The sequence below is a fragment of the Alosa alosa genome, chromosome 4 (assembly GCF_017589495.1).
Source record: "Alosa alosa isolate M-15738 ecotype Scorff River chromosome 4, AALO_Geno_1.1, whole genome shotgun sequence".
NCBI lineage: Eukaryota > Metazoa > Chordata > Actinopteri > Clupeiformes > Clupeidae > Alosa > Alosa alosa.
In genome coordinates, this window is record NC_063192.1 from 20248166 (window position 1) to 20275364 (window position 27199).

Genomic DNA, 27199 nt, shown 5'->3' on the forward strand with positions numbered 1-27199 from the left:
GGTGGTGGTGTGATAGAACCCCGGTACGTCACGCGCAGACATTCTAATTTGACAGTTTAGCCAGAGAGGTAATCAAGGATTTTTGGTTTAGCCGTTTAGACAGAGGCGCAACCCGGGTCGTCTTCAAAACTCTACACTCTGAAAGGAGTCTTCAGATTTTTGCGTCTTCAAGCCCCGATGGCGGGGTCGCCGTGTAAACGAAAGGCACTTATGATAAAATATTTTGTCGTCTTCCTTAGCAATCGTCCTCATATAAACGGCCCCTAAGTGAAACAGTGCATGAGGTTACATATAATCATTGATTCATGATACCTGTGTCAGTTTCAGTGCATTCTAGGAATTGTAGTCTTTTACAGAGTCATGACATCCAAAAAAGCATCATGGGAAATGGAGTCCATAGATAGATGATGAAGCTTATCTAAAAACAGGAAACAAGAAACAAATCAATGCAATGTGCACATCAGGCTTCAGCCGTCATAAAAACAAAGCATAAAAAACATTTCATTGTTTGTAGGAATACACTCATATCAAAATCGTCATTTAGGCCCAAAGGTTGTAATGTCTCCAAAGTATGGATCCAAAAAAGCTCTCGTTGGCAGAGCTTTCTGTCAACATCACCCCCTCTATGTAAAAATACTTGCTCTATACCTTGGAATCTAAGGGAGGAAATAGGATGTGAACAATCATTAAAATGGCAAGCGACTGGATAATTTTCATCTCTCCGTCTAATTGAACTTTTGTGTTCACTTATTCTTTGTTTAAGTGGACGGGTAGTTTTACCAATGTACATTTTATCGCATGGACATTTTAACAAATAAATTAAATTTTTTGTATTACATGTAATAACTCCCTTGATTTTATATGTCTTTCCAGTTAGAGGATGTTTAAATGAATTTGTTTTCTCTGAATTATGACATTGGGCACAATTCCCGCAGGTATAGTTCCCAGGTTTGACTGGGGCTAGTAGTGCCTGTTTAGGGGGAGGCAAAATAGAGGCTTTAACAAGTTTGTTGCGTAGGTTAGGGCCTCTTTTATGAACAAAAAGAGGTGGATCCTGAAAGTTTTTGGACAGGGCTGGATCTGTGGCTAAAATGTGCCAATGTTTTTGAATGTTTTTTTTAATTATGTGAGCCTGAGGAGTATAGGTAGTGATACAAGAAACTGAAAAGTGCCTTTCCTACTTTTTTTCAAAAGGTCAGCTCTAGACATCATAAGCTTCATCAACACACTGAGCTGTATAGCCTCTTTCTAGGAAGCACTGTTTCATTTCTACTGCTTTCTTCATCAGAGTAGCATAGTCGGCGCAACCTGTAGTCTAGAGCTGAGCTGCAAACGCTACACCGATTTCTGAAGCGTCAAGACAGCATCCCTCCTGTCGATTATGCCAGAAAACGCCCAGATGGGAGTGAGCCCCAGAAACAATACAAAACTTTAGTTTTTTGAGGTTAAAGGTGCTCTAAGCGATGCCATGTGTTTTTTAGGCTAAAACATTTTATGTCACTTACACCAAACCATCACCAACCACTAGCTGTCTGTGTCCTGAATACACTGTAAAAAACGCAATCTCTGTGGACAGCCCAGGCTCCAAAAACGGCAACACAAACAACCTGGGCAAACCTAGCCCATGAAAACATACACAAAAACAACAGCAGCAAATCAAAGACGAGATGCGCGTTTAGGAGAGTTTCAATTGCACTTGAGGGAGGGGGAGGAAGTAACAAGCTAGCTCTCTGTTTTGTTTGAAAGTCAACAGAAGTGACGTTACCCAGCATCACATTTACAGTTTTTTCTGATTGCTTAAGCACATTTTTTGTAACTATGGCTTTTTTTGCAAAACTCTACACACAAATGGCAAAACCTCTCACCCAATCAGCAAAACATTGTAGTTCTCTTTGCAAAAAAAGCTAACACACCTTGCTTAACTCTTCACACCTTCAAAAAAATGGTGTTTTCGTATTCAACAGTAAACACAAGCAATCACAATAGTAAGCACACAATGTGCCAACAACACACTGATGGTATGAATAAAAACACATCTGGCTTTTGCTTTCTCTGTGCACAAGGTAGACTATGTCAGTTTGAGGTCATACTTTTGTCATAGTTCTGTAAACATACAGGATCCCAACTTCAAGTATTAGTGTTTATTTACACACATCAAAACAAACACAAGTGTGTTTTTTCCAAGTCAAAACACAAAATAGCATTTCACTGAGACAAAACAAATCAGTCTACATCGGTCGCTCTCTCAAAAATTCTGTCTACATCACATGCAATGTCCTAGTCCAAGGCACCGGAAAAAATATATTCTGAATGACGATCCAGGCCTGACATGACAATATCCCCACATGTAGACTGTTTTTTTTCTGTTTTTTCTCTTCTCTCACTCTTCCTGCTCACTCCATCGTACCCATTGTACATTACCTGTGGCTTATTTATAGTGCTTAGGCTGATTGCAAAGTGAACTAATAAGCATTCAGAAAAAACTGGAAGCCACTGGAAGCTATAGTGACAAACTCCCTTTGCTAGTAAGCTAGTTACAGTTTTTTCTGAATGCTTAAACACATTTTTTGTAACTATGGCTTTTTTTGCAAAACTCTACACACAAATGGCAAAACCACTCACTGAGTTCGCAAAACTAAAATCACAAACACTGCTTTGCACTCAGTTTGCAATTTTGTAACACACACTTTGCACAACTGTAGGCACAATGGCTATTATTTACACTATTTTGCCAACTCTCTGGCACACTTTCTCATGTGAAAACTGTTTTAGATAATTATAATAATTATATATATTATAATATATAATATTATAATATTATAATAACTAATAATAACTGCAGCTCCTCATGGTTTTTCTGCAGTGGCTTTGGCTGTGGGTCCAGGAAGTGGGCACACTAGTCATTAAGTCCTTGTGCTTGTGATTGTTTTTGTGCTTTTTTGTTTGCATCTTTTTTATGCGTTTTTGTTTGCATCTTTTCAGCTATTTCCAGATTTATATATAGGTTAAGTCAGAGTTTTTTTATTTCGGATTTTTTGTCTTTATTTTTTTTTCCTTTAGTATTTTTGTCAACGACTCCTAGGACACTGAAAGACCAGGCTGCACAAGGACACGGAACCATTGATTTTCGTTTTGATCCATCCATGTTTTGTGGAATTGCGTTCATGGGGGGCCATACAATAAATTAATTTTATGTGTACATTTAGTGACTGTACACCAATCGGCCTGTAGATGACCGGACAGTTTTCTGTTAATGTCTAAAGAAGTCATGGGCCTAGGATGACTGATTTTTTTTTGTATGTTGACCTCCAGGGGCCACGTTAACCCATCCCATATCCACTCTTTTGATGTATGGTGCCACCTAGTTTAATAAAAAATAAAAAAATTCATGGAGGACCATACAATAAATTAATATATGTGTAGCACGGACACACACACACACACACGCACACACTCACACACATGCACACACACACACACACACACACACACATCAACACACACACATAAGCACAGACACACTCACACACAGACACACAAGCACACACATACACACACATACACACATTAGACATGCCAGGGGGGTATTCCAGAAAGGAGGTTCAACAAACACTGAGATAAAACTTAACCTCTGGGTTGTCTGAACCTGTGGCGACTAAACCCGAGCTGTCGGTTCCAAAATACCGGTTACCAGTTAGTTCAATCGGTAACACTTTATAATAACTACACACAATTCATCATTTATTAAGCCTTTTATTAGTTAATGGTTTGTTCATAATTAGTAATTTCTTGTTCATACATAATTTATCATCAGTAAAGCATTTGTTCACACAGTTATAAATAAGCCTATTTCTAAAATATGTACATTATTGTTAATACTTAATAAATTATGCACTAATTTGTTTTTGATGAAGTAATATTTCCATTATTTAACAGTTGTTACATACACATGCACTAATGATTAGTTAGGGTGAGGATACATATTTTATAAACCACTTCCTAATACTATAATTCATGATTAACTCAGGAGTCACAAGTGGTTAGTTAATGATATTTTGTGAGCTAATCTAAATTGAGGACGTTTTATGCCTTGCAACATTTTTACAAATGTGTTATAAAGTACGAACATATTTTAGATATAGGCTTATTCACTATGAACAAACCATTTATAACAGTGTGTACAAATACTTTATTTTTTTGAGAATTAACAGGAGCAATGCTTTACAAATGATGAACAAAGCATTTTGTAATAGTTTGCAACTGGTTTATAATGGGAAAATTATTTCATTTATTTAAGTGGTTGTTTCATAATAAATCATAAATCTTAATGATGTACCCACCGTACCTAATTCTTTAGTTGATGTGTTGTTCATGCATGAGGTCATGAATGAGAGACTTTGAACTCATGTCAATTCCTGATGAATTAATATAAATTGATATAAAGGAATGAAGTAATAGTAATGCATAAATCGTGAATTAATTCATGCATGTATTCATGATCATTCATATTACCCTTCCCGTAAAGTGTTACTGTGCTTTCTCTCCAAACATAGCATACTTCAGAAACTGAGGCAAGCCAGCGGATGCCTACCTACTGTACACACTCATATCAGTGCCCTCCACATCAAATTAGTGCTAGACAACAGCCAGCCAGAACTGTTCCAGGATCAGAGGTTATCCGAGTGTGGGCTTTTGGACATCAATAATTTCTCACGTCAGCCTGTCTCCCTGCAGAAGTTTTAAGGCAGTATTGGCTGTTCTTGTTCGCTGAAAAGATCACAGTTGCCCTTTGAGCTGGGTCCCCTGGTGCCTCTGAACATATTATTGCCACAGTTTATCTGTCAGGGACTCAGCTTTGCTTCTCTACCAATGGACATGTTTACTTTAGAAAGCATCCATTTTTCCAGACTGGAACTCAATACTTCAAAGAACTTTTTTTTTTCAACAGAGGTAACCTTTAGCTAACGGTGAGACTGCTGGCATTACTTAATTCGGAGCTAGCGCAATGTTCAATGTCTAGTAGTCATAATGTTCAAGGCAAAAGCAAGCCTTTTAAGACACGGAAAAGGCATAATCTATTCAATGCCCAAGGCAGAAAAATTACTTTGTATCTTCCTCATTTAGAGCTCTTTCCCAGTCTTTTTGGAAGTATAGCAAACACATTGCAATTGAAAGCTTTAAATGCAGTTGGAAGAAAATCCAAATTGTATAACACTGATGCTATCAGCGCAGCCATTGGTTGTACTGAACAGCACTGCTAACTCCACTGTCTGTGATCGTAAAAAGAAATGGCTAACAGATTCATCTAGGTTCACTCAGGCTACATTCAACTGTACTGGAGCTCAGTGTCTGTGAGTCTGCAGTTGATACTCAGCATGGCCTCTTATCTGTTACATAACGAACAACCAGTCAGCTTTGAGAACAGCCTAATACAACAGCTAATAACAGCTAATACAAACATGAATATCGTCCTACTGTTATTCATTTTATTGTCATATTTTTTGCACCTGTATTAGTGTTACTGTATCCAACGGCATCAATGCACAGTAATCTTATACTAGTGGGATACGATAGCACAAAATATATTGCATGAAGGTATCTGAAATGGATTATCTGAACAATGTCACTGTCTCTGCGTATTGCCTTTCCACTGATCTACAGTAGGCTACAGTCTTAATTCGGGGCTAGCGCAATGTTCAATGCCTAGTGATCATAATGTTCAAGGCAAAAGCAAGCCTTTTAAGGCACTGAAAAGGCATAATCTATTCAATGCTCAAGGTAGGGAAATTGGTTTGTAGGCTTTCTATTTAGAGAAGCCTGGATAACACCAGACCGCTTCTCAAATCTCAATTAAGATTGGGTGTGGGGACCCTTCATTTGCTTCAGATTTCCAAAGAGCGTAACCAGCAATGAAATTAAACTTAAACTGGTACATTAAACTCTTACCCAGTCTTTTCGGAAGTATAGCAAACACATCTTTTTTGTAAACGAAGGCTTTAAATGCACGCTTTAAATGACGCTATCAGTGCAGCCATTGGTTGTACTGAACAGCACTGCTAACCGTACTCCACTGTCTGCGATCGTAAAAAAAACTGCAAACAGGTTCATCTAGGTTCACTCAGGCTACAGTACATTCAAAGAGTGCTGAAGCTCAGTGCTGTAAAGTGTCTGTGCATCTGCAGTTGATACTCAGCATGGCCTCTTATCTGTTACATAACGAACAACCAGTCAGCTTTGAGAACAGCCTTGAACAGCTAACACGAATATCATCCTGTATTCATGTAACTTTTTTCCTCTACTAAAAAGGGTCATAGATGGTCGTAATGGTGAGTATTCCCAAGGTTCTGGTTGGGGAGGGAAGCACCATACAAAAATAAGTTGCAGCTCATGTCGTTCATAAAACAGGTCATGAGAACATTGATCACTCGTATATTCATCTTCATTCAAGTTAGTATAGATAGATAGATATAGATAGATGGTACTTCATATGATTAATTGTTTGCAGTTTTTTTTGCCTCTGTGCTCTGTGCGCTTCTTGTTAAGCTCCACTGCTCTGTGTGTGTGGGGCTTGCAGTATGTCAGCAGTAGTGGACCCTTGAGCATCTCTCCTCTCCACCAACATGAATTTCAAAGAGAACTGTTGATGACCGCTACACAAAGTGCCATCCACTGTAGCTCACATCTCTCCCTAATGTGATGCGCATTGTGACCACAGTGACCCAGTCGGCTGAGGGTCCACTAAAGGTTATGTTTTATCCACTTTACCCAGCGGCCGCATCAGCCCTGAATGACTGCCTGAGCTTTCATGTAAAACTCTAATATAACGACAGTGGCCTAATCGAATTACATGCGGCCAATTTCTCTCTTATTTGAGCAGTTTGTGCAGTTTGGCTCAGCGCGTGGCGAGTGACCATTTGGTTTGCTGACTGGCTGAGCAAATGTGTTCTCCTGGGGGGATTGGGCTTGGATCGGCCTGTATGTGTTTGGACTTCTTGGGCTCAGGGGGATTCTGTGTTTGGATTTGGGTCAGACCCTGTCTGTTCCCTTCACTGATTCCAGACACAAATTATCTGCAGTTTACCTAAAGCACACACACACACGCACGCCCAAACACACACATACTGCACATGCACACACACAGACACAGAGAGAGAGAGAGAGAGAGAGAGAGAATCACAGCACACATGTTTAAGCATACATTACACTCTAGATAGACACATAAACACACACACACACAAATAAACAAACAAGGCCATTGGCATCAAACACTGGGTCACTTCAATATAAGCCAAGTAAACATGCATAAAAATGTATGTGCACTTGGACCACAACACACTCACACACACAAAAACACACAGATGTGTGCACACAGTGAATCAGTGGAACTGCCACGGGCCTATGCATATGTATGAAAACAGTGTTTAACGCTGGTCTCTACCCAAATCATGAGACTTCTGGACAGCCGAGCAGTGAAACAAACTGCCCTAATGTATGAATCCATCAGTTTTATAGGGTCATCTGTTTAAGAATCCTATGTAGGATTATGTATTTTGAGTAGATCAAAATGTCTTGCTAGCTTGGTTGTCTAACTAAGTGTGTATTTGTAATTTAAATGTGTGTGTGGGGGGGGTGGGGGTCTGTGTGTGTGTGTATGTGTGTATGTGTGTGTGTGTGTGAGAGAGAGAGAGAGACAGAGCGAGAGAGAGAGAGAGAGAGAGAACACAATCTGACAGACAGTGCCTCAACTGTTAGCAAGGAAGGACACTGAACTGCACTTTCTGACAGCACACAAAAATATGAGGACATTAGGAGACTTTTCTAAAACAAGTCCTCCATGAGTTTCTGTTAGCCTGCGGTGAGGAGAGGCTTTAACTCCTCATCAGAGAAAATGAGAACTGTCTCATCCTTGTTGTACAGTATATAACTTCCTGCCATAAATAAAGGGAAAACATTTGTTTTTTACATTTGTGTCCCCTGAACCCATTCCCCTCAGAAGTATCTATTGTAGGCTACCTTGTGTCTCATCATCCTCCGATCTAAATGCTGTGAGAGATTATGGTCATGCCAATAAAGCCTCTTTTTCAACTTGAAATAGAGAGAGAGAAAAGAGAATGTGTTTGTGTCAGTGTATGTGTGTGTGTCATTTATCATACTCAATGTACTGATGTGTTTACTGCCAAGTAAAGGCACTCTGTCTCTCACTGTCTCATGCTACTCACACACACACACACACACACAACCTCTGGATGCAAATTTGGATGTGTTGCATTATGTATGCACTTTGGTATATACCTGGGATGCATGGGCTCGGCAGCTGTTTTGTCTGAATACAGAAATTCTAGTATGAGTGGCTTGATATACTATAATGCAAAGTGCCACACTACTTAGGTTTTATATTAACATTTAGTCATGCAAATGTAAACTTTTGTGGTATTTTTATGGTTTTACTCCGAACATAATAGCCGGCATTTATTTAACATTAATATTAAACACAGTATGTGCATGTTTCTCTGTTCTTTTGTGATGTCCTTGTAGTTGTGAAAAACAATGTCTTTCCTTTAGCTTTCTATATAAAATAATAATGACAATTTAAAAATGAGCTCTCAGACCTCTGATGAAATAACTCCCAAATAAAATAGACCACAGGTCATCTACCCGGGTTGTACAAGACAATCTTTCACTCTCACTCTTGGGCATGGGCATGTTGGGAATTCTTCTCTCACCCTGTCAAACTCTTTGTGAGATCAAAGATACCAGACCCTGGTGTGGTTTAGCTGTGAAGTGAATGCATTTTTTTCTAGAACACTCCATCAATCCAATTGTAGAATATGACAGAAACAAAATAGTGAGCCACACATCCATTGATTCTATAGCGTATAACTCATTTTCTGTACATGGGCACTTTGACATGTGAGCCATATTTTTATGCCAGTAGCAATGAGGGAGTGACAGCCTTCTCATAAATCCTGCACGAAAACTACATTTTTGACCCAGTGTCACCTGCGTCCACTAACCTTGGCTGGGAAATGAATGGTCCAACTATGATCTATCTCTATCCGGTAAGGGCCATACATCAGTGGTCAAGGAGATGAGCCTACGTCCTGTGCTAGTAATTACTATACATCACAGGAACCCTGAACCTTATCAGTCTGAAAAACCTCTATAGCCACCAATGAAGAGACCTTCAAGATGATCAAGTAATCATGCATTTTATTTTAATCATATGTTTACACAGTACTCCTATGGAAGAAACCAACATATTTCTATAGTGGTGTTTTGTTTACCTAGAGGAACAGATACTGTAACACTTCATTATTGGTGTTGCGTAAGCACCATCATAGAAGTGACAAACTGTGCCTGTGTTACTGTACGAACCTGTATCTGAGAAGAAAGAGAATGTATGTGTCCATATTACAGCGACATACTGTGTAAAGATACTTAATTATTGTTGCAGCAAAGTTTGAGAATTAACAGGCAAGTCCCACCACTCTGCTGGGCTTCGGTCAGTTATTTTAGGCAGCTATTTTCCTATTCAAATGAATGGGAAGGCATACGTAACTCTAAATAGGGAGGTCGCTAAAACAAGGCTAAAAAACACATTATTCTTTACATTAACTTGCTCAATCTGCATGCACCAACACTCGCGGCATGGCTATAACCATGGTGATGGGAAAGTAAACAGAAGGCAAAACGTCAATCATGCCGTTTCCAACAATGCAGTTGGTTACTTTCTTTACAGGAAAGTGCAGGATACATGTAGACAACTGGTGTTACAAACTAAACTCATACATTTTTTATGGAGGATTCTTTGAGTGCTGTGTCTCTTCATTATAAAGTCTCTGATTAAGATTCAGGTGGAATTAGTGAGACAAGGATAGAACATAATTCATTGCTTGCCTGATAAAGAAATTTGTACTGAACTCTCGCAGTGTCAAAGTAATTGATTTGACCAAAGTTCTTTCCACATTAAGGGAGCCTGAAATTCTCAGATTAAATCAGATCTTTGCCTAACACACCATGTGCAAGCTACTATTTTCATATAAGGTTTACCCTGGGCATTATGTGTCAAAAACTGTGTGTTTACTAGCCCTGTGAGATTTCCCTCAATAAGGTCTTATATGTCTCACACTCTCTCACTAAAATGAGTCATTACATCTAGATTAGGCTTTTAGCCCTTCCTCATCCTCCTGCTAATGGCACCCTTTCACACACTGAGTATTCATCTGGGAACTGTTATGCCAATTAAATATCCTCATTCCCACTATCAAGGTCCACCAGCTGTTCAGACATCCAGACATCTCAGTCCAGACATCTGATTCAAGACATGACAACTAACATTCATAAGCCTGGGTCTTCAGGTCCAAGGTTATTGAAGCAAGGGTGCGTTTCTCTTTTTGCAGAATTCTGACTACGGGACTTTTAATTTCGGAAACCAACATGACTAGACACTGCAGGCACTGTGACCTCCAGTTTTGTCCATTCAATTGAACTGTTTAGCAGATTTAACTGATTTATCTGATTGAACTGTATAGCAGTAATAGCAGCCCCAGGGATGGATAGTGGGTAGGAATGTAACGGTATGAAAATTTAACCTCACGGTAGTGGCCAAAATTATCACGGTTTTCGGTATTATCACGGTATTTCTAAAAGTGTGTTCAATATGTTCAGAAAGCACTGATAGGCCTACACAAGCTGAAATAGTTTCAAAAAGTGTTCATGTTTAATTGGCTATGTGCTTATAGCTTAACTTACCCTACCATAACTTGGAGTTTGCTATTTCTGTTATTTAGATGCAATGAGTGAGACGAAAGGAAGCGTTCAAAATAAAACTTTAGGCTACTGTATTCTCCTGATAACGTGAGTGGAATGGATTTAATGTGGACGCAAACATAAAAAGATGCTGTGAGTGGCTACATGATACAGTGCACATTTTGCGGTGAAAAAGTTCCAGCTTTTAAAATCAGGTGTAGCCTAATCCAAATCGTAATTAAAGGAACCATATGTAAGATTGTGGCCAAAACTGGTACTGCAATCACTTTCAAAATACTGAAGAGCGGTGTATCCCCTCCCCCTCCCCCCTGACTCGAGGTTGCCAAACCTGATGGCGAAACACTACTGACTTCGTGATTAGTAGATAGGTGGAGGGTGGCGCATCAGGCCAAAACACAACAGGACTACTGTTGTCAGTGATATAAGTATTTGAAATGAACATGATTTCTTAATGTCTAGTGACATATCAGGGCCATTTTATGATTAATTGAAATATTTTTCTTACATATGGTTCCTTTAAAACCATCAATTAGACAACAGAATCAGTAGGATACCAGTTTTGTTTCATTGTACCAGGCCTACTGTATGTCAAAAGCAGGCTCGGATGAAGCTGGGAAGGATTAAACACACGGTTTCCACACCGCGGGAATCAACAGTGATAATCATGATGTTTGAAATGAAAACGGTAATTATTATCGTCAACATTTTTATCGCGGTTTACCATTATACCGGTAATCGTTACATCCCTAATAGTGGGTATAATGTTCTTTCCTGTCAGACATCTGTGTATTACTGTGAATTTCTGGTCTCTGTCTTCTAAGAGATACTGTTTCAAAGTTAAATGATGCATGTCATTAACATGTTATGTGAGTGCTTCTGTTCCTGTTTTCAGAGAGACCTCTTAAAGTCTCTGCTTCATCAATAGCTGTAATAAATATTGTACAACTTATGTGCTGTCGGTAACAGCATGTATTTTTTAATTTACTTAAGTACTTTATTTATTTTAGAGAAAGCCTGTTTAAATTCAAATTGTCACAGATTCTCAATAGCATTTGAGTTATGGCCAATGTCTGCAATATCACCCTAGCCTACAGTGCTGCCATGCATCCACTCCTAAAAGGGTCATGTATCAGTAAATGATGACATCCACTTAAAGGAGATATGTGGCAATTTGTCGGTACAAAAAAAACCCGAACATGGCTTATAGACATGCCCCCAGTTTGTAGCACTTTAGCTGCCTGGAAGCTGTGGCTGTTGGCTGCAGCAACTCGAGCTTGGTAAAACCAATTGTTTTCATTTTTTCCCATCAGTACTCGGTGACCTCGAGAAACGGAGATCTGTATGTGAAAATTCCCTTTTAACAGTTCTCATTTACATTTATATGTATTGCTTTAGCAGACAGTTTTATCCAAAGCGACCTTTTATATGTCAATCATATTACAAGGGCCATTGTCCCTTGAGCCTTGCTCAAGGGCACAATGGTGGAAGCCGGGAACTGAACCCATAACCTTTCAGGCTACCTGACTACTTAGCCACTACGCTACCACCACTCCAGCTGCTCAACGCTTGATGGTCTTTTGGGCCCCCACCGTCGTCACCGTTGCAAACTCAATCATCTTCAACTTAACACTTCAAAGACCAAGGAGATGGTGGTGGATTTCCGCAGGTCTAAGCCCACTCTTCTACCAGTCCACATTGATGGGGTCAATGTGGAGGTGGTTAGCACCTACAAGTATCTGGGTCTCCACCTGGACAATAAACTGGACTGGTCAGCCAACACTGACGCACTCTACAAGAAAGGGCAGAGAAGGCTGTACTTCCTGAGGACGCTGCGGTCCTTCAATGTGTGCAGTAAGCTCCTCAGGATGTTCTACCAGTCTGTTGTTGCCAGCGTCCTCTTCTATGCAGTAGTATGCTGGGGAGGAAGCACAAGGAAGAAGGATGTGGGGCTTAATTGACAGGCTGGTAAGGAAAGCTGGCTCTGTAGTTGGAGCTGAACTGGAGTGCATCACTTCACTATCTGACAAAAGGACCCTGAACAAACTGATCAACATCTTGGACAATGAGTGTCACCCACTCCACAGCACTATTGTTAAGCAGAAGAGCCTGATCAGCTGGAGACTTCGCTCACTGCCTTGCACAACTGACAAACTGAGAAAAGTAATTTGTCCCCAGGGCCATTGAACTGTTCAATGCCTCACTTAAGGGAAGAGGAGAGATAGACTTCTGCATAGTCTGTCTGCCTCTTTCACCCCTCCATGTTTGGTACTGTCTGTCCACTAGCCACTTGTACCACTGTCTTTATGCCTCACTGTTTGCGTGCTATATTAGCACATCAGCACATATGCATAACCCCTCCATGCCACAGCCGAACTGTGGCCACACTTATACATTTTCTTAAATAGTTAAATATATAGATATATAGACTTTTACTTTACTTTATTTCTGCATTGTTGCACTGTTGACTTACTCATTTGCACTATCACCATGACCACTATCACCATTGCACTACCACCATGACACTCATTCACACAGAGCACCTTAGAGCACCTTACCATACCTTACTATGCACAGAGAACCACAGGCTCAGTCCCTGCCTCAGTCATTGCAAGCGCCTCTGATTTATTAATCACCACTATGTGGAGACTGTTTTTAGAATTGATTTAGATTAAGTGTTAGTATAATTTGTATTTTTGTAATTTGTATTTTAGTATATTTTTATATATTGTATTAAGTGTTAGTATAATTTGTATTTTAGTATATTTAGCATATTCTTTATCTTCTACTGTCCTTACTGCTTAGTTGTGTGTTTATATTATATACTTTAATTACTCTTTCTGCTGTTAAAGAATGTGTTTGTGTTGTATGTATGCTGCTGCTGAGACCTTGAATTTCCCCTGGGGATCAATAAAGTATCTATCTATCTATCTATCTTCAAAGGACCTAAACCTTAACCGTAACCATAATTCTTGCCTTACCCTAGCGCCTTCCAGGGAGTGCTGCCTTGAGGTCGATGGTGGGGTCCCAAAAGACCATATATTTTACTCAACTCATAGATGAAGAAATATTATGGTACATAGATAATCATACAAGAAAATACTGATGAGAATCTTGCCAGTCACATACAGTACAATCCAAGCTTGAAATAACGGATCAAAGGGTGTTTTTCAAAGGCATTGCATCAAAGGCAGTGCATTGCCCTGACAAATATTACAGTCAGAATATTGAACAAAAATCAAACCAGGAAATATTGTATAATTCTAGTTGGAGAAGCAAAGACCTGTTGGAAAGTAGGTTCCTAAATGTAGGCTACCTCAGGGACATATTCACATTTAAATGACATTGACAAAATTACATTTTGGAGCCTTGGCACCATCAATCTCCATAAAAATGGAAAAGAAGCATAGAACTCCACTGTGCTCCTGTTCACTCAATCTTTGCCTGCAGATGACACATTCACACTCTGTATGGTAGAGAAAGTAGAAAGGAATACAAACTCCAAAAGTGGAGTTCTCACACTGAACTTTAAAACAGGCTATTGATGTCTTTCATTTTTGTCATCATTCTCTTAATTTCTATATAGGCAACAGAGATATTTTAAGATGAAGCGTGTGAGGATGTTGCTATACACAATTTCAAACTGCTTCTCCCTGGTGTCCTTATTGTCTGAGAAAATACTTTTGGCCACTTTTGGCCACTAGAAACAACTGATATTTTCATTCATCCGGCAAATCTCCAGAGCACCAGGTTGGGTTGTGTGTGCGGAACTAATGTTTAGAATATCATGCAAATGAGGGAAAGAAGAAGAATGTCTCACAAACCTTTGTAGTATGTGGTGAAAGATGGCATCACTCAAATGAAATCTGTCTTAGATGGGGGAGTGAATCAAATCAAATGACAAATGACTAAGTGAAAAACAACACATCTCTGCAGTGCAGAAGATGTGTGTGATCCACTGTAGAGGCTAATGCTGGGAACATTTTGTAATACCCTCATTGTAATATCCTCACCCCTGATACCCTCATCCCTTCTATGCCCAGCAACCACCGCCAACCCCCTGAATGTTTCAAATCATTGCCCTACTAAACGCCAACATTTGCATAACCAAGCACTTGGCAAATCAAGGCAGCGTTGAACTTTGTGGTTCATTACTCCGCATATTCTGTGTGGCCCCCTAACCAGCACTTATGAATCCCACACGTCCATGTCCTTCACCGTGCTGGACAGAGGGCAGTAAGTAATAATAATTATATACTCTCATCTCAGTCATTCTCCTTTTAATGTCGTCACCTTTATACTGGGACCAGTGCCCATGCAGGAACAAAATGAATTTTACATTTAATTTATCAGAAGAATCTCAAAGAACTTTTCTTGAACTTTACCTTGCAACCCAAGCAGAGATCATGTACCTGCAAGTTCAAGTTAAAGCTGGGCTTTGTTAAACCCATAACGCTATGGTGGTATATGTGGTAAACAAAATGGAATTGCATTTTATTGAATTTACCAATCAGCAATTGCGTTATCAAGTATGAACTCATCATTAGTTCATCATTAACACACTAAAGTAAATGGACATTGAAAAACTTGTTTGTGTGATATTTCAACATTCATCAGTAGCCTAATATACTTATATATGTCAGCAGTTCTTTGCGAGTTCAACTCAAGTAAACACTATGACTGTCTTACACACCCAGTGCACATTTTCTTTTCATTAAATGAGAGCATACTACAGATACACAACCACAAATATTGACACCTGCTCTCTCTCTATCTGTCTGTCTGTCTCTCTCTCTCTCTCTCTCTCTCTCTGACACACACAAATAGACACACTGAGAGCTGCTGTCTGATCCGCAGAAATTGTTTGCATTGTTTCCCACTCTTTGGTGAAAGACATACGCACTCATCATTATTTTGTTTTGCTGGATCCAGGACACAAATAATCCATTTCAAAGTTTTGTTATTCAAATAAGAATGATTTACTTTCCAAGGCCTCAAATGTGATTCAGTTTTTTAAAGGTAGATGATAGTCCTATTTTGCCCAATTTTGATCCATGAAGGCAAATCCATTCACTTGATAATAAAGCAAGAGAGACTCATAAGTGTGAGCTAGGGAGATATTCAGCAGCACCCTGCAATTCAATGTGTGAGTCACCCTAGCTTCCACCTACTTTTATATCCACATGCTTCCTACGCAGGCAGCAATATGCTATTAAAATGAATGAAATGAAATAAAGTGAAGAGCTTCCATTGTTATGATTGCTCTGAACTTTTGAATCTTTCTAATCTTTGTCAATTTAATTTGGCCTTTTTTTTTACAATAATTTACAAAAATCCCTTCTTTAATGTCAAAGTGAAAGCAAATGTTTACAAAGAAAATGAATATGACAAATGTGCAAATCTGCCTAGCAGGCCGTCACTAGAAACTGAGTGACCGTTCAAGAAGAATAATGGTGGTAGGGGTGGGGGTCACCAAGGCACCTATGACAACTCTGATGAAGCTAAAAGTTTCAGCAGCTGAGATGGGAGAAACTCTGCATACAGCAACATTTTAATTCTTCACCAGTCAAAGCTCTATACAGTAGCTGAGTGGCAAAGCTCTTATTAAATCTCGACTAAAATTTGTGAATGACAGAAGGGCATCACTGATAGAAAGACACTAATAGAAGGTTTGTTGGTCTGAGACCAAAATTGAGCTTTTTGGCCATCAGACTAGATGCTATTTATGGCAGACACCAAACACTGCACATCACCAAAAAGCACCATTCCTAATTTGAAACATGGTGGTGGTAGCATCATGCTGTGGGGATACTTCTTGAGCTGCAGGTCCAGAAAGAATTGTAAAGGTAAAAGTAACGAGAACTACGACTTGGAAGAAGATATACTGCTGTAGCAGGAAGCTCACTGCGTCGGGATTAGTGTGTGCTTCACCTCACTGTGTGTTTACTGTGCTGAGTGTGTTTCACTAATTCACGGATTGGGATAAATGCAGAGACCAAATTTCCCTCATGGAATCAAAAGAGTATATATACTAATTAGTTCAAGCATAATTGCAAAAACAAAATCTTTACAAAAAGGTCCTAGACATTTTAACATCATTGGTTTAAAATAAGTCTGGCATGAAACTACAGAGCTACTACAAGCTTGGATGCAGGCTTTAACATGTCTTTCTAATGGTGCTTATCGTAGTCATAAATTACCTTGACCTTCAAGTGCTTTTTATTGGCAGTACTTAAAATTATACTTAAAAGTGACAGAGTGATCATAGATTTATTGGTGATATTCCAAACTAGTCTGTATCCCTCTCATCCCTGTCATTGCCTCTCAGTCTGATCCAATACATCTCTGGGCACAATCAGATCAGGTGCCCAGAGATGTATGACATGTTGGGCAGGACATGGCAGTACTCTCAGGAAACATTACTCTCTGATCTAACGTCAATACCATTTGCCAAAAAGTCTCTGTTTGATGTTTGCAGCAAAATGTTCTGTCATTTTAAAGTACTGTCACTTTTAATTAGCCACTTTATATTTGAATGTCTGGTTTGTTTTGCACTATTCATAGAGTTAGGGTTATGACTAGGGTGAAAGGTCTGGATAAACCAATGCTGGGGATGTGTGAGGTGAAGGGTAAGATGAATTAGTTGACAGATTTATGGGTAAAACTACTTAGATAATTCGTCCACAGATATTGAACAGATCATCTGTTAAGATTCCAATTCAGTATGTACAAAAAATGGTTTAACAATTACTGAACATCACCTTGACCAAATCTAACCCTTAACCTTAACCCCTAACCTTAACCGAGGTAGTAGGTAATTGTGAGGCACATAATACAGTGCATATGTCACATTTGGTAAATACTGTGCATAATGTCATCATTATGACTGCACAAAATCCTACCTATCGCCACCTACTTGAAATGGTGTAGGTTTTTGAACATTCTAAGTTCCGCAACAATTGAAGGTTCTAAAATTCTATGTTGAATTCAATGAACCCAGATATTCTTTAGAACGTTAATTTCCCAACATTCCCGTCACACCGGTGTGACGGTACTCCTTTAAGGGTTAAAATTGGTTGATTTCATTGGAAGAGTAAAAGGTACGGTAAGAGGCAAAGCATGAGATGGAGCTACATGACAGTCAATTCTGAGCTGTCGTTTTGTGATTACCGTATGATGATGGATTGTTACTATATATCTCATAGGCACTTTAATCCAAGCTGGGAAGATTGAAATTCAACCCGATAATAAATTCAACCGATATAAAACTGAACTGCTGATACGGCATGAAACGCCAAGGTTTATCATATAGAAATAAAAACTGACTTCATATTCAATATAATGTTATCATTTTATTAATTTTAATTACTTTATTTAATTAGTGCTATTCAATGCAGGCTTGATGCAAACTGTTAAGTTTAAGAGGTTTGGCTTTGAAAAAGTAATTGAAAAAGTCACATTTCTGAGCGGTCTGTGTATCCAAACCATTCAGTATGAGCACACCAAAGTTACCACCTGAATGAGTTTTTGCAGCTTTTCTCTAATGAGTGAATAGTAGCTCAAGGTCAAAGTCATTTACATTTGGGAACTGTTTTTAGCATTTGAAACATATTCTTCCTGACAAATTAAACAGGTCTAGTCGGTCCTTTTGCATATCTTAAAAAGCTTGACCTTCATTTCTCGTCTCAGACATGCTGACTAATCCATGTGCCATCTGACGTGATGGAACTGGGTCTCATGATGGCACATCATCACCCCATATCACCGCAGTGATATATATGTAAGACAAATCAATGTAAAACACCATCAAATTAGGATGTTTTTATTAAAAACATAGACATAACCGATGCTTTAAGCCCTGAATGATAATTCTACTCTATGTACAACTTGAAATAATGAGTGTTACAGTATAATGGGTAAGTAGATTACAGGACTGTTTTGAACAGCTTAATAAATTGCATTGGCCTTCTTAAACTCTATGTATTTAATTAACATGAAGCTATTGAAACAAGTTTTTACCAGCAATTGTAAGCCCACACTCTGCTTCTTATCACATGTCAATCATGTCACCACAAAACTTCACCTTATTTTACCTCCGCAACATCCTCCACTCTTCCGCCCCTCCCTGACCGCAGCTGAAACATTTATCCATGCCCTCATCACCTCCAGGATGGACTACGGCAACAGCATTATCTACGGACTACCTAACAAAACTTCAATATGTCCAGAACTCAGCCGCCCACCTTCTCACCTCCACCCATAGTCGGGGACTACATCACCCCTGTCCTCCACAACCTCCCAGTCAAACACAGGATCAACTTCAAAATACTTCTCCTCACATACAAAGCTCTCAATAACCATGCCCCCCCCATACCTCTCCTACCTCCTCATCCACTACACCCCCACCCTCTGCCTCAGGTCTGTTGATGCGAACACACTCAAGACCACCAGGACTAAGCTCCGGACCTGGGGTGCCAGGGCCTTTTCAGCTGCTGCTCTCTCCCTCAGGAACGCCCACTCTGACCACATAAACAGTCGAACACCCTACCATCCTTCAAACAGGCCCTAAAAACTCACCTCTTCAAACTTGCCTTTTCCTGTTAATTGACTTCCAGCTTTTCTCTTCTCATTGCCCACATCTGTAGTTTTGTCCAGGTCTGCTTTGTTCTGGTACTTGTGTTTTTTCTCTCCATGTACCTTGTGTTGTTGTTAAAACTATAAAGCGTATTTGAGCATCTTTATAGCGCTATACAAATTAAATGTATTATAATGATTGTGATTATTAAGGTTCTTATTATTGTTGTTATCATAATGATTATTGTTATTATTATTATTATTATTATTCATTGCATTCAAGAACAATGTCATGTAGGTGACCAATAAATCTGCTCCAATAAAGAGCATGTGAAGTATGTGTGAAGCATTCATTGAAACTTACATGAAGACAGACCCTGAAATCACTGCTCCAACTGCACATTTGGCACAGAATCTCAATTAGGAGGTAAGAGTAAAGTTAGCGGGATACTGATTGACAGCATGAAAATAACTTGGGGTAAGGGAAGATAAGCACATCACATAAAGTGAAGGGAGAGTATGCAAAATGGGAAAGGATTTCAAAAATCATGAGGATGTTACATGTGGAGAAAAAGAGAGAAATTTGGGAGTGATGAGGAGTGTGATGAGGAAAATGGAGTCAACGGAGTAGGATAAGGAAGCCACAGTATATGATTAAGTGGCTTCTGTGAGGAATGGAAAGGATAATACAGCTTGCATCAACCTATCATTACAAAATGCATCAACCTATCATTTTAAGAGCTTAACAAAACAAAGGAAAAAAAGAAAAGCAGTTTAAATGCAGGATGTAGGAGGAAACATCATTTTTAATTCAGCAGAAATGTTCGGATAGAGGACATCGTTTCCAATGTTTTTTATGTTACTAAAAAGAGCGACAAAACTTTATAGTCATTTTCCCCCCAAAAGCACTCCTTTTATTCAAACATCCCGGTTGTCCACAATGTCTCCTTCTCAAAGCAACTTTACCCATAACAAACGTAGTCCTGACAAGAAACAGATCAAGATCTATCGGAGGGTTAGGAAACATCTGCTCACAACTTCCCATCAAAGTTCCCATCACAACTTCTCAAACTGCAGGTCTTTTAAAAACTTAAATGGATGGATGAATGGATGCCACTGTTCCTGGCCTGGTTGTCTGATGGTTGCCGCACATTTTCCTCTTCCTGCCGCGGCCTCTCCTAGGAGGAGCCCTGTTTTTGCCCCCGGTGGTGTCCTGGCCATTGCAGTTCTCTGCATGCAGGGCCATGGTGTTCTGGAACGAGACAGGCACCATGATGACTCGGTGTGCTTACTCAGCTATACTGTAGATCGGTTCAATCATCAGATCAATGAAGTAGATACACATTCATACTGACAGGGCAACACTGTTTAAACCTGCCTGTTAAGCAAACTTCCTACATATCAAGCTATTGCTTATATGGGCCACTGACACACGGGTGTCTGAAACATCTCACAGAATAACTCATTACTTCCAGCGCATCCAATATCAAGAAACCCATCCAAATGGCAAAGTAACCAATCAATTAATCCATGACACTGGTCAGTGGAGGAGAGCCCTATTCTTACCCTGCGGGTGAAAGTTTTGCCACACTTGGTGCACACAAAGGAGGTGGGCACAAAGTTGGGGTCGTGGTAGCGGCGGAAGTGCACGTCCAGAGGCTGTTTCTGCCTGAAGGTCTTCTCACAGTGGCTGCAGGCGTACGGCTTCTCACCGGTGTGGGTGCGCTTATGCCTCACCATGTGACACTTCTGTTCACAAAAGAACGCAAGTTAAAATCAGGTGTCAAATGGAAGTACAGTATGTGTAGGTTTCTATATCAAATGTGATATCATTATTGCTTTTGTGTCTTCCTATCCAATATGAATGTGAGCGTGGAGAGAGGGAGGAGCAAATCTGACCTGTCGGCCTGCGTAATCGCACTGGTCGCACTTAAAGCGCTTCTCGTTCTTGTGGGACTTCTGGTGCTGGGTGAGGGCATAGCGCACGTGGAAGACGGCCTCACAGTAGCGACATTTCCGGCCCTGCTCGATGTACGAGTGCTGCTCACGCAGGTGAACATCTGAGGGGTGGAAAGGTGTGTTGGCTAAAGAGCAGGGTAAGGGTTCCACCAATGAGAAATGTGCTCAAAGAAATTGATAGATATATAGATAGATAGATACTTTATTGATCCCCAAGGGGAAATTCAGGAAATTCAGGCTGAATTTCAGACCAAAGGGCTAACAAGAGGGAATCCTTTGTTGACCAGTAATTTATGAGTGGACTGAGCCAACAGCTACAGCACACAAACTACTGCATTTACAGGACGTATAAACTTTGCATTCTATGGTAAAAGTACAAAGATGGTGAATTCTTACTAAAGTGCCTCTTGTGGACAATGACTGTGTCGCAGTGTGGGCAGTGGAACTCTGGGTGAAGCGAGCGTGGCAGATGTAACACTCATATGGTTTCTCCCCTGTTCGGATGAGGAGAGGACAGTCAGATACCACTCACAGGCAATAATTAATTACAGGAGATAAGAGACACACAAAACATCAGAGAGACAGATAGAGAGCGAGACAGAGAGATATGGTGAACAGAGAGGTACGGTTACCGACCGTCTCACAGTAATGACAGTTGGAGCGAGCGAGAGAGAAAGACAGAGCGACGTTGAAGACCGAGAGTTGGTGCTGCTGGCAGGCTCACCTGAATGTACGGTCATGTGTCTCTTCAGCTTGTATGTGTCAGTGGAGGTATAGCTGCACAAGCTGCACTGGAAGGGGCGCTCTCTGGTGTGGGAGCGGATGTGGCACTTCAGCTTACTCACCTGGGGGACAACCAGGGTTGGGTCAGATTACTTTGAAATGTAATCCATTACTGACTACAAATTACATGGCAATTTTTGTAATCAGTAACGTAACCAGTTGGATTACCAAAAACATGTAACATAATCTGATTACTTTAGGATTACTTTTAGAATTACTTCAATAAATATGTCCCTTAAGTAAAAGACACCACCACTGAATTGATGAAAGAATTCTCATTCTATTTTTCTCTTTATTATTTTATTGCATCTAAGAAATCTCTTTGCTCTGAGTAAAGCATTCCTGTGTGAATGAACTGATCTTTTCCTCCAAAAGTATTACCATTTACTTTGAGGTCACCAGGTCCCATTGTCTGAAAAACACCCACAACTAATATATTTCTATAGCTATTCTCCACTTTGGGGGTGGTGTTTTGGTGGTTGAAATGTTCACCCCATCCAAAAATTGATCACTTAGTCATCATGGATGTGATCATGGATCACTATTCTCCAAACATGCACAACGTACAAAGTATAGATACTCTTTTGATCCCGTGAGGGAAATTTGGTCTCCCAATCCGTGAATTAGTGAAGCACACAGAGCACACAGTGAACACACAGTGAGATGAAGCACACAGTGAGGTGAAGCCCACACCAACCCGGAGCAGTGAGCTGTCTGCTACAGCGGCGCTCGGGGATCAGTGAGGGGTTAGGTGCCTTACTCAAGGGCACTTCAGCCGTGGATGTGGGCATGGTAGAGCAGAGCTCAACCACTTCCCCCACTCACATTTTTTCTACTGCTCGGGAATCAAACCGACAAGCCCAAAGCTTGTCAAATTAAAAGATAGCTAGGCTATCATAAAAAAGTTGCATTGTTTGCATGATAAAATGTAATCAGGTAATCCTCAACAATGTAACTGTAATCTGATTACACATTTTTTTATTGTAATCTGGGATGATTATAGTTACTTGATTTTTGTAATCTGATTACGTAATCTAGATTACATGTAATCCGTTACTACCCAACCCTGGGGACAACCAACAAATCGTCAGGGACAATGTCACACAATAGATCACAGAGGGATACATGAAAGAATGAATGAATGAATGAATGAATGAATGCAACAGGAATGACAACTCACCTCCACACTGGCGTAATCACACAGAGAGCACTTGTAGGGCTTCTCGTGGGTGTGCTTGTAACGTTGGTGCCTAACAAGTTCTTCACTGGTTACAAACGCCATCTCACAGTCCGTGCACTTGTTTGGTCTGGTGCCTGGCCAAGAAAAACACAAAGACCCATCAAACACATCCTGACACATCCAATAAAAAAAATGTATGCCTCTTCATTTTCATCTTGGGTCACGAAAGCTGCATGTGTTGTGTTCAGGTGGTTTCTCAGCATAGTGACTGTCCTGAAAGCGCGGTCGCACAGGTAACATTGGTGGGGCCTCTCGTTCGTGTGGCTCTTCATATGGCGGTCCAGGTTGGAGCGGCGGGGGCTGGTGTAGCTGCACAGCTCGCACTGGAATGTTTTCTTCACACCTACATGACACATTTGGGTTAGGCAGGAGTCTTTTCATAAGAAAATTACCCATCATCATTTATGACTAAGATCAAGAGGGATGACATTTCAGTTACTCAGTGACTTCCCCAATTCATGCTACACGCATTCTACTTTAGCATGTTCTAAAACAGCATGCCACTTAAAGATGGCTGTATTTTAGTAGCTCACCCTTCTTTTTGATTTTGGTGGGTTTGGGTGGATTAATGTTGCCCAACACCTTCTCTGCGTTGACCTCCGAGAGCAGGCCCTCCTGCTGCTCCTCCTCAAAGACGTGCCCAGACACGTCCATGTCCTTCTCGCCCTTTATGTTGTAGCGCAGCTTGCTCTTCTTTGTCTTCTTGGCAGGGGGCTGGTAGTCAGGGTCTTTGGCCCAGGTGGGGTCCTCGTTCTGTGGTTCGGTGATAATCTCCTCACCCTCCTCCTGAACTTGGGGTTCCTCCTGTGGTTGGAGCTCGTCCTGCTCCAGTTGTTGATCATACAAGTCCGCTTAGAGGGTTAAACATTCTGTCCATCAACATCCATCAAAATTATCTGCCTATCAACATCCATTAAACTTTCTGATTATCAACATCCATTAAACTATCTACATTCAACTTTTAAACTATCTACTTTTAAACGATCAAAATGTATTAAACTGTGTATCAACATCCACTAAACTATCAGCCTATCAACATCCATTAAACTGTCTATCAGCAACTATTAAACTATCTGTGTATCAACATGCATTAAACTATCCGTCTATCAACATCTTTTAAACTATCTACATTCAATTTTTAAACTATCAACATTCATTAAACTATGTATGTCAACTATGGCGACACAACAGTGCCATAAAGCACTCGCACGATAAAACATGCATTCGGGCGTATTATATTATTTCACACTTGTAGATATTAATTGCGAGCATGCAAATTCTCTCTGCGCACGCACTCAGAGGAACTGTTCCCCACTAATGCAAGAAAACATCTACAAAGAGCCTATTATCAACAGCAGCTTTGGGTCTAAGCACCATTTACACCCAAGCCACCTTGATCTTAAATGCAGATGCTTATTGTCACGAGGCTTGCCGACCAGCAGATGGCGACTGAGAGCACTTCCAGGGGGACCAAGAGGAAGTAACCTGGAAATGCCCGTATTTGGTCCTTCCTGCCCCAGAGAATCACCTGGAACTGACGACTGGAGTGATTGTGTTTGTGTTTATGTTTCTCACCTGTGTTTAGTCGTTAACCTTTATTAGTTGGAGTACTTAAGTACCTCTCTTAACAGTGCCTCTTGCTGAGTCTTGAATGTTTATTTGTGAGACTGTGGTTTTCTGTCATTTCTAAGTTTTCAAGAAAAAGCCTTGGACCTCCCTCGACTGTTCTTTGACTCTGCATTTTGGGGTTTTCCTGGTAGACCATCAGCTTCAGCTAGAGACCGACCGATCGATCGGCCAGCCTTCTGCTATTTTTTAATCAATCGGCATCGGCCGATTTTATTATTTGGCCGCGCCGATTTTAAGTCAGGCACATCTAACTAAGAAAATCTTTGGTTTCAAGAAGGAGTAAGACTGTCTACAGGTAAGGCATCAATTTTTACATTCCAGTGTCCCAAAGTCGTATATTTTCTCTTATGATTTCTCTTATGGTTGTAATCTGTGATGTTGCTTCATTTACCGAAAGTGCATTGGGAATGCGCCGGCAAGCCCCCTCAATGCTGGAACCCGTTTCTCGAAAGCATTGTTGCTAACCAATTAGCAACTTAGTAGGTTGCCTATGGGAAATTGCATTGCAACCAGAGAATGTCTAATAAGGGGAGAACTGCCACTCTCGGAAAACTTCGGTTTCTGAACTTATTGCAGTTCCTCCTGTGGTTCCACATGAGGGCGCTCGTCCACGAGTGCAGAATGCATGGAGGGCTTTTCTCTTTTCTCGGGTTATCATTTTTTTTCAAGTAATTTGAGCATTGTATTCGAAAGGGGAGGCAAAGAAAATACACTTGGTTGAGTATTATATTTTTTAAAGTCACTTAATTGTTCTAAAAAGCCTTTCAAACGTGTCAATGACTTCATTCATTAGCACAATGCTAGCGTGTTATGGGCAACAACGACCCAACCTGTAAGAAATCAAAAGAACATAAGTACTCGTTCATTTAACTTTTGACCTATAACCCATGTTGAAGTTATACAAACTACAATCAAATCTGAGATTTGTCAACGACAATCAGGTGAAAGACAAATTTAGCCGTCTAGCTCCATTGACTTCCATTCATTCTGCACTCATGGCGATCGCCCCAGTGGAACTCTGGTAGAACTGCAAACAAAATTCGGTACAATGGGACTTAATATAGAGTGGCCAGGCTCTCCGTAGACGGGCTCTGATTACAACCAAGTAAGCTGCTAACTTAGATAGCAACGACACTGTCGAGAAACACACCCCTGGTGACCAGCGTGATGTTTCGATCTAAACTATAGTAACGGACAATCTAAGTGAAAATTTAAGAAAAAGAGGACTCAAATCTAACATGTGACCGCTTTATAACACGGTCATCCCATGTCCATTCGTTTTCAACTGCATCGGAGTTGAAGAAGAAATGAAAGTTGCTTAGAGTTGTGGCTACGAGTGCGTTGGGAATGCGCCGACTATGCAAGCCCCCGCCCTCAACACTGGTGACTGCTATGTTACGATCTAAACTTAAGTAACGGACAATCTAAGTGAAATGTTAACAAAAAGAGGACTCACAAATAACAAGTGAACGTTTTAAAACAGTCATCCCGTGTCAATTTGTTTTCGCGATGTATACATGTTTGATTTGATTGTGAATTTGAGAAGTATCAAACGGATGTTCTCTAGTTCCTATTTCCGGTTTCCTGCACAGCATGCTGGGAGACTGAGTTTTATATTGTTGAAACCTAGGTCTGTGGTAAGGCATGGTAGCCTAGAAATCTAGACTGCCAGGGCTAGTCTAGCAACTCTGTTGGCTTGTGAGCTCCAGAAATTGAAACTTAATCAGGCCAATGAAATCGTGTATAGAGTCGTTAGGTGGGCTTAACATAATGATTGATGGCAGAGTTGCAACGGTTTGGCTTGAATTCCCTGCTACTTGAAAACAAATGAGATGGATGTTGCTGCTGGCTAACAGTGTGACACGAGTTAAGCTTTTATTAAGTTGGCAAACGTTTGAGCTAGCCAACTACCTCCGCTGGTGGGAAACGCATGGGACTCATAGCGCTGCCGCTGTCCTATTGCGTGTAGAGGGAATTTGAAAGACAACTGATTATCCCGCCCCTCGGACTGAGCACTGCGAACGGTGAGTGCCCAGACCCTACATTTTAATGTGGGTCTGGCTCGTCAGGCTAAAGGCATGGAAGTTCCACAGTGAAACTGTATAACCTGAACATGTATTTTGCCGTTTTGAAGTAACTATCTGAAGTTGTCACATCATGGAAGTCTTCTTGCACTCTGTTAAACATATTAAAATGAATAATTAATAGACTAACAGACTGCAAGTTGGTATTTATTCATTTTATATT

The 27199-nt window shown here is 40.3% G+C and overlaps 1 protein-coding gene and 1 long non-coding RNA gene across 2 annotated transcripts; one reads left to right on the top strand and one right to left on the bottom strand.

Moving 5' to 3' along the window:
- The first annotated feature begins 17791 nt into the window (after window positions 1–17791).
- Window positions 17792–19073, top strand: LOC125292882. Its single transcript, XR_007193297.1, has 3 exons — window positions 17792–17867; window positions 18457–18547; window positions 18903–19073. It is a non-coding gene; the product is annotated as an uncharacterized LOC125292882 (long non-coding RNA).
- A 1054-nt stretch (window positions 19074–20127) lies between these two features.
- LOC125293009 (transcriptional repressor CTCF-like) lies at window positions 20128–26544 on the bottom strand. The gene is made up of 9 exons (XM_048240615.1): window positions 26409–26544; window positions 23857–24174; window positions 23502–23666; window positions 23264–23403; window positions 22025–22145; window positions 21678–21794; window positions 21241–21425; window positions 20908–21090; window positions 20128–20593 (listed from the first exon to the last, which is right to left on the bottom strand). Exons 1-9 carry the CDS (start codon window positions 26437–26439, stop codon window positions 20432–20434), a joined length of 1422 nt encoding a protein of 473 aa, XP_048096572.1. The 5' UTR covers window positions 26440–26544; the 3' UTR covers window positions 20128–20431.
- Between the last annotated feature and the right edge of the window lie 655 nt (window positions 26545–27199).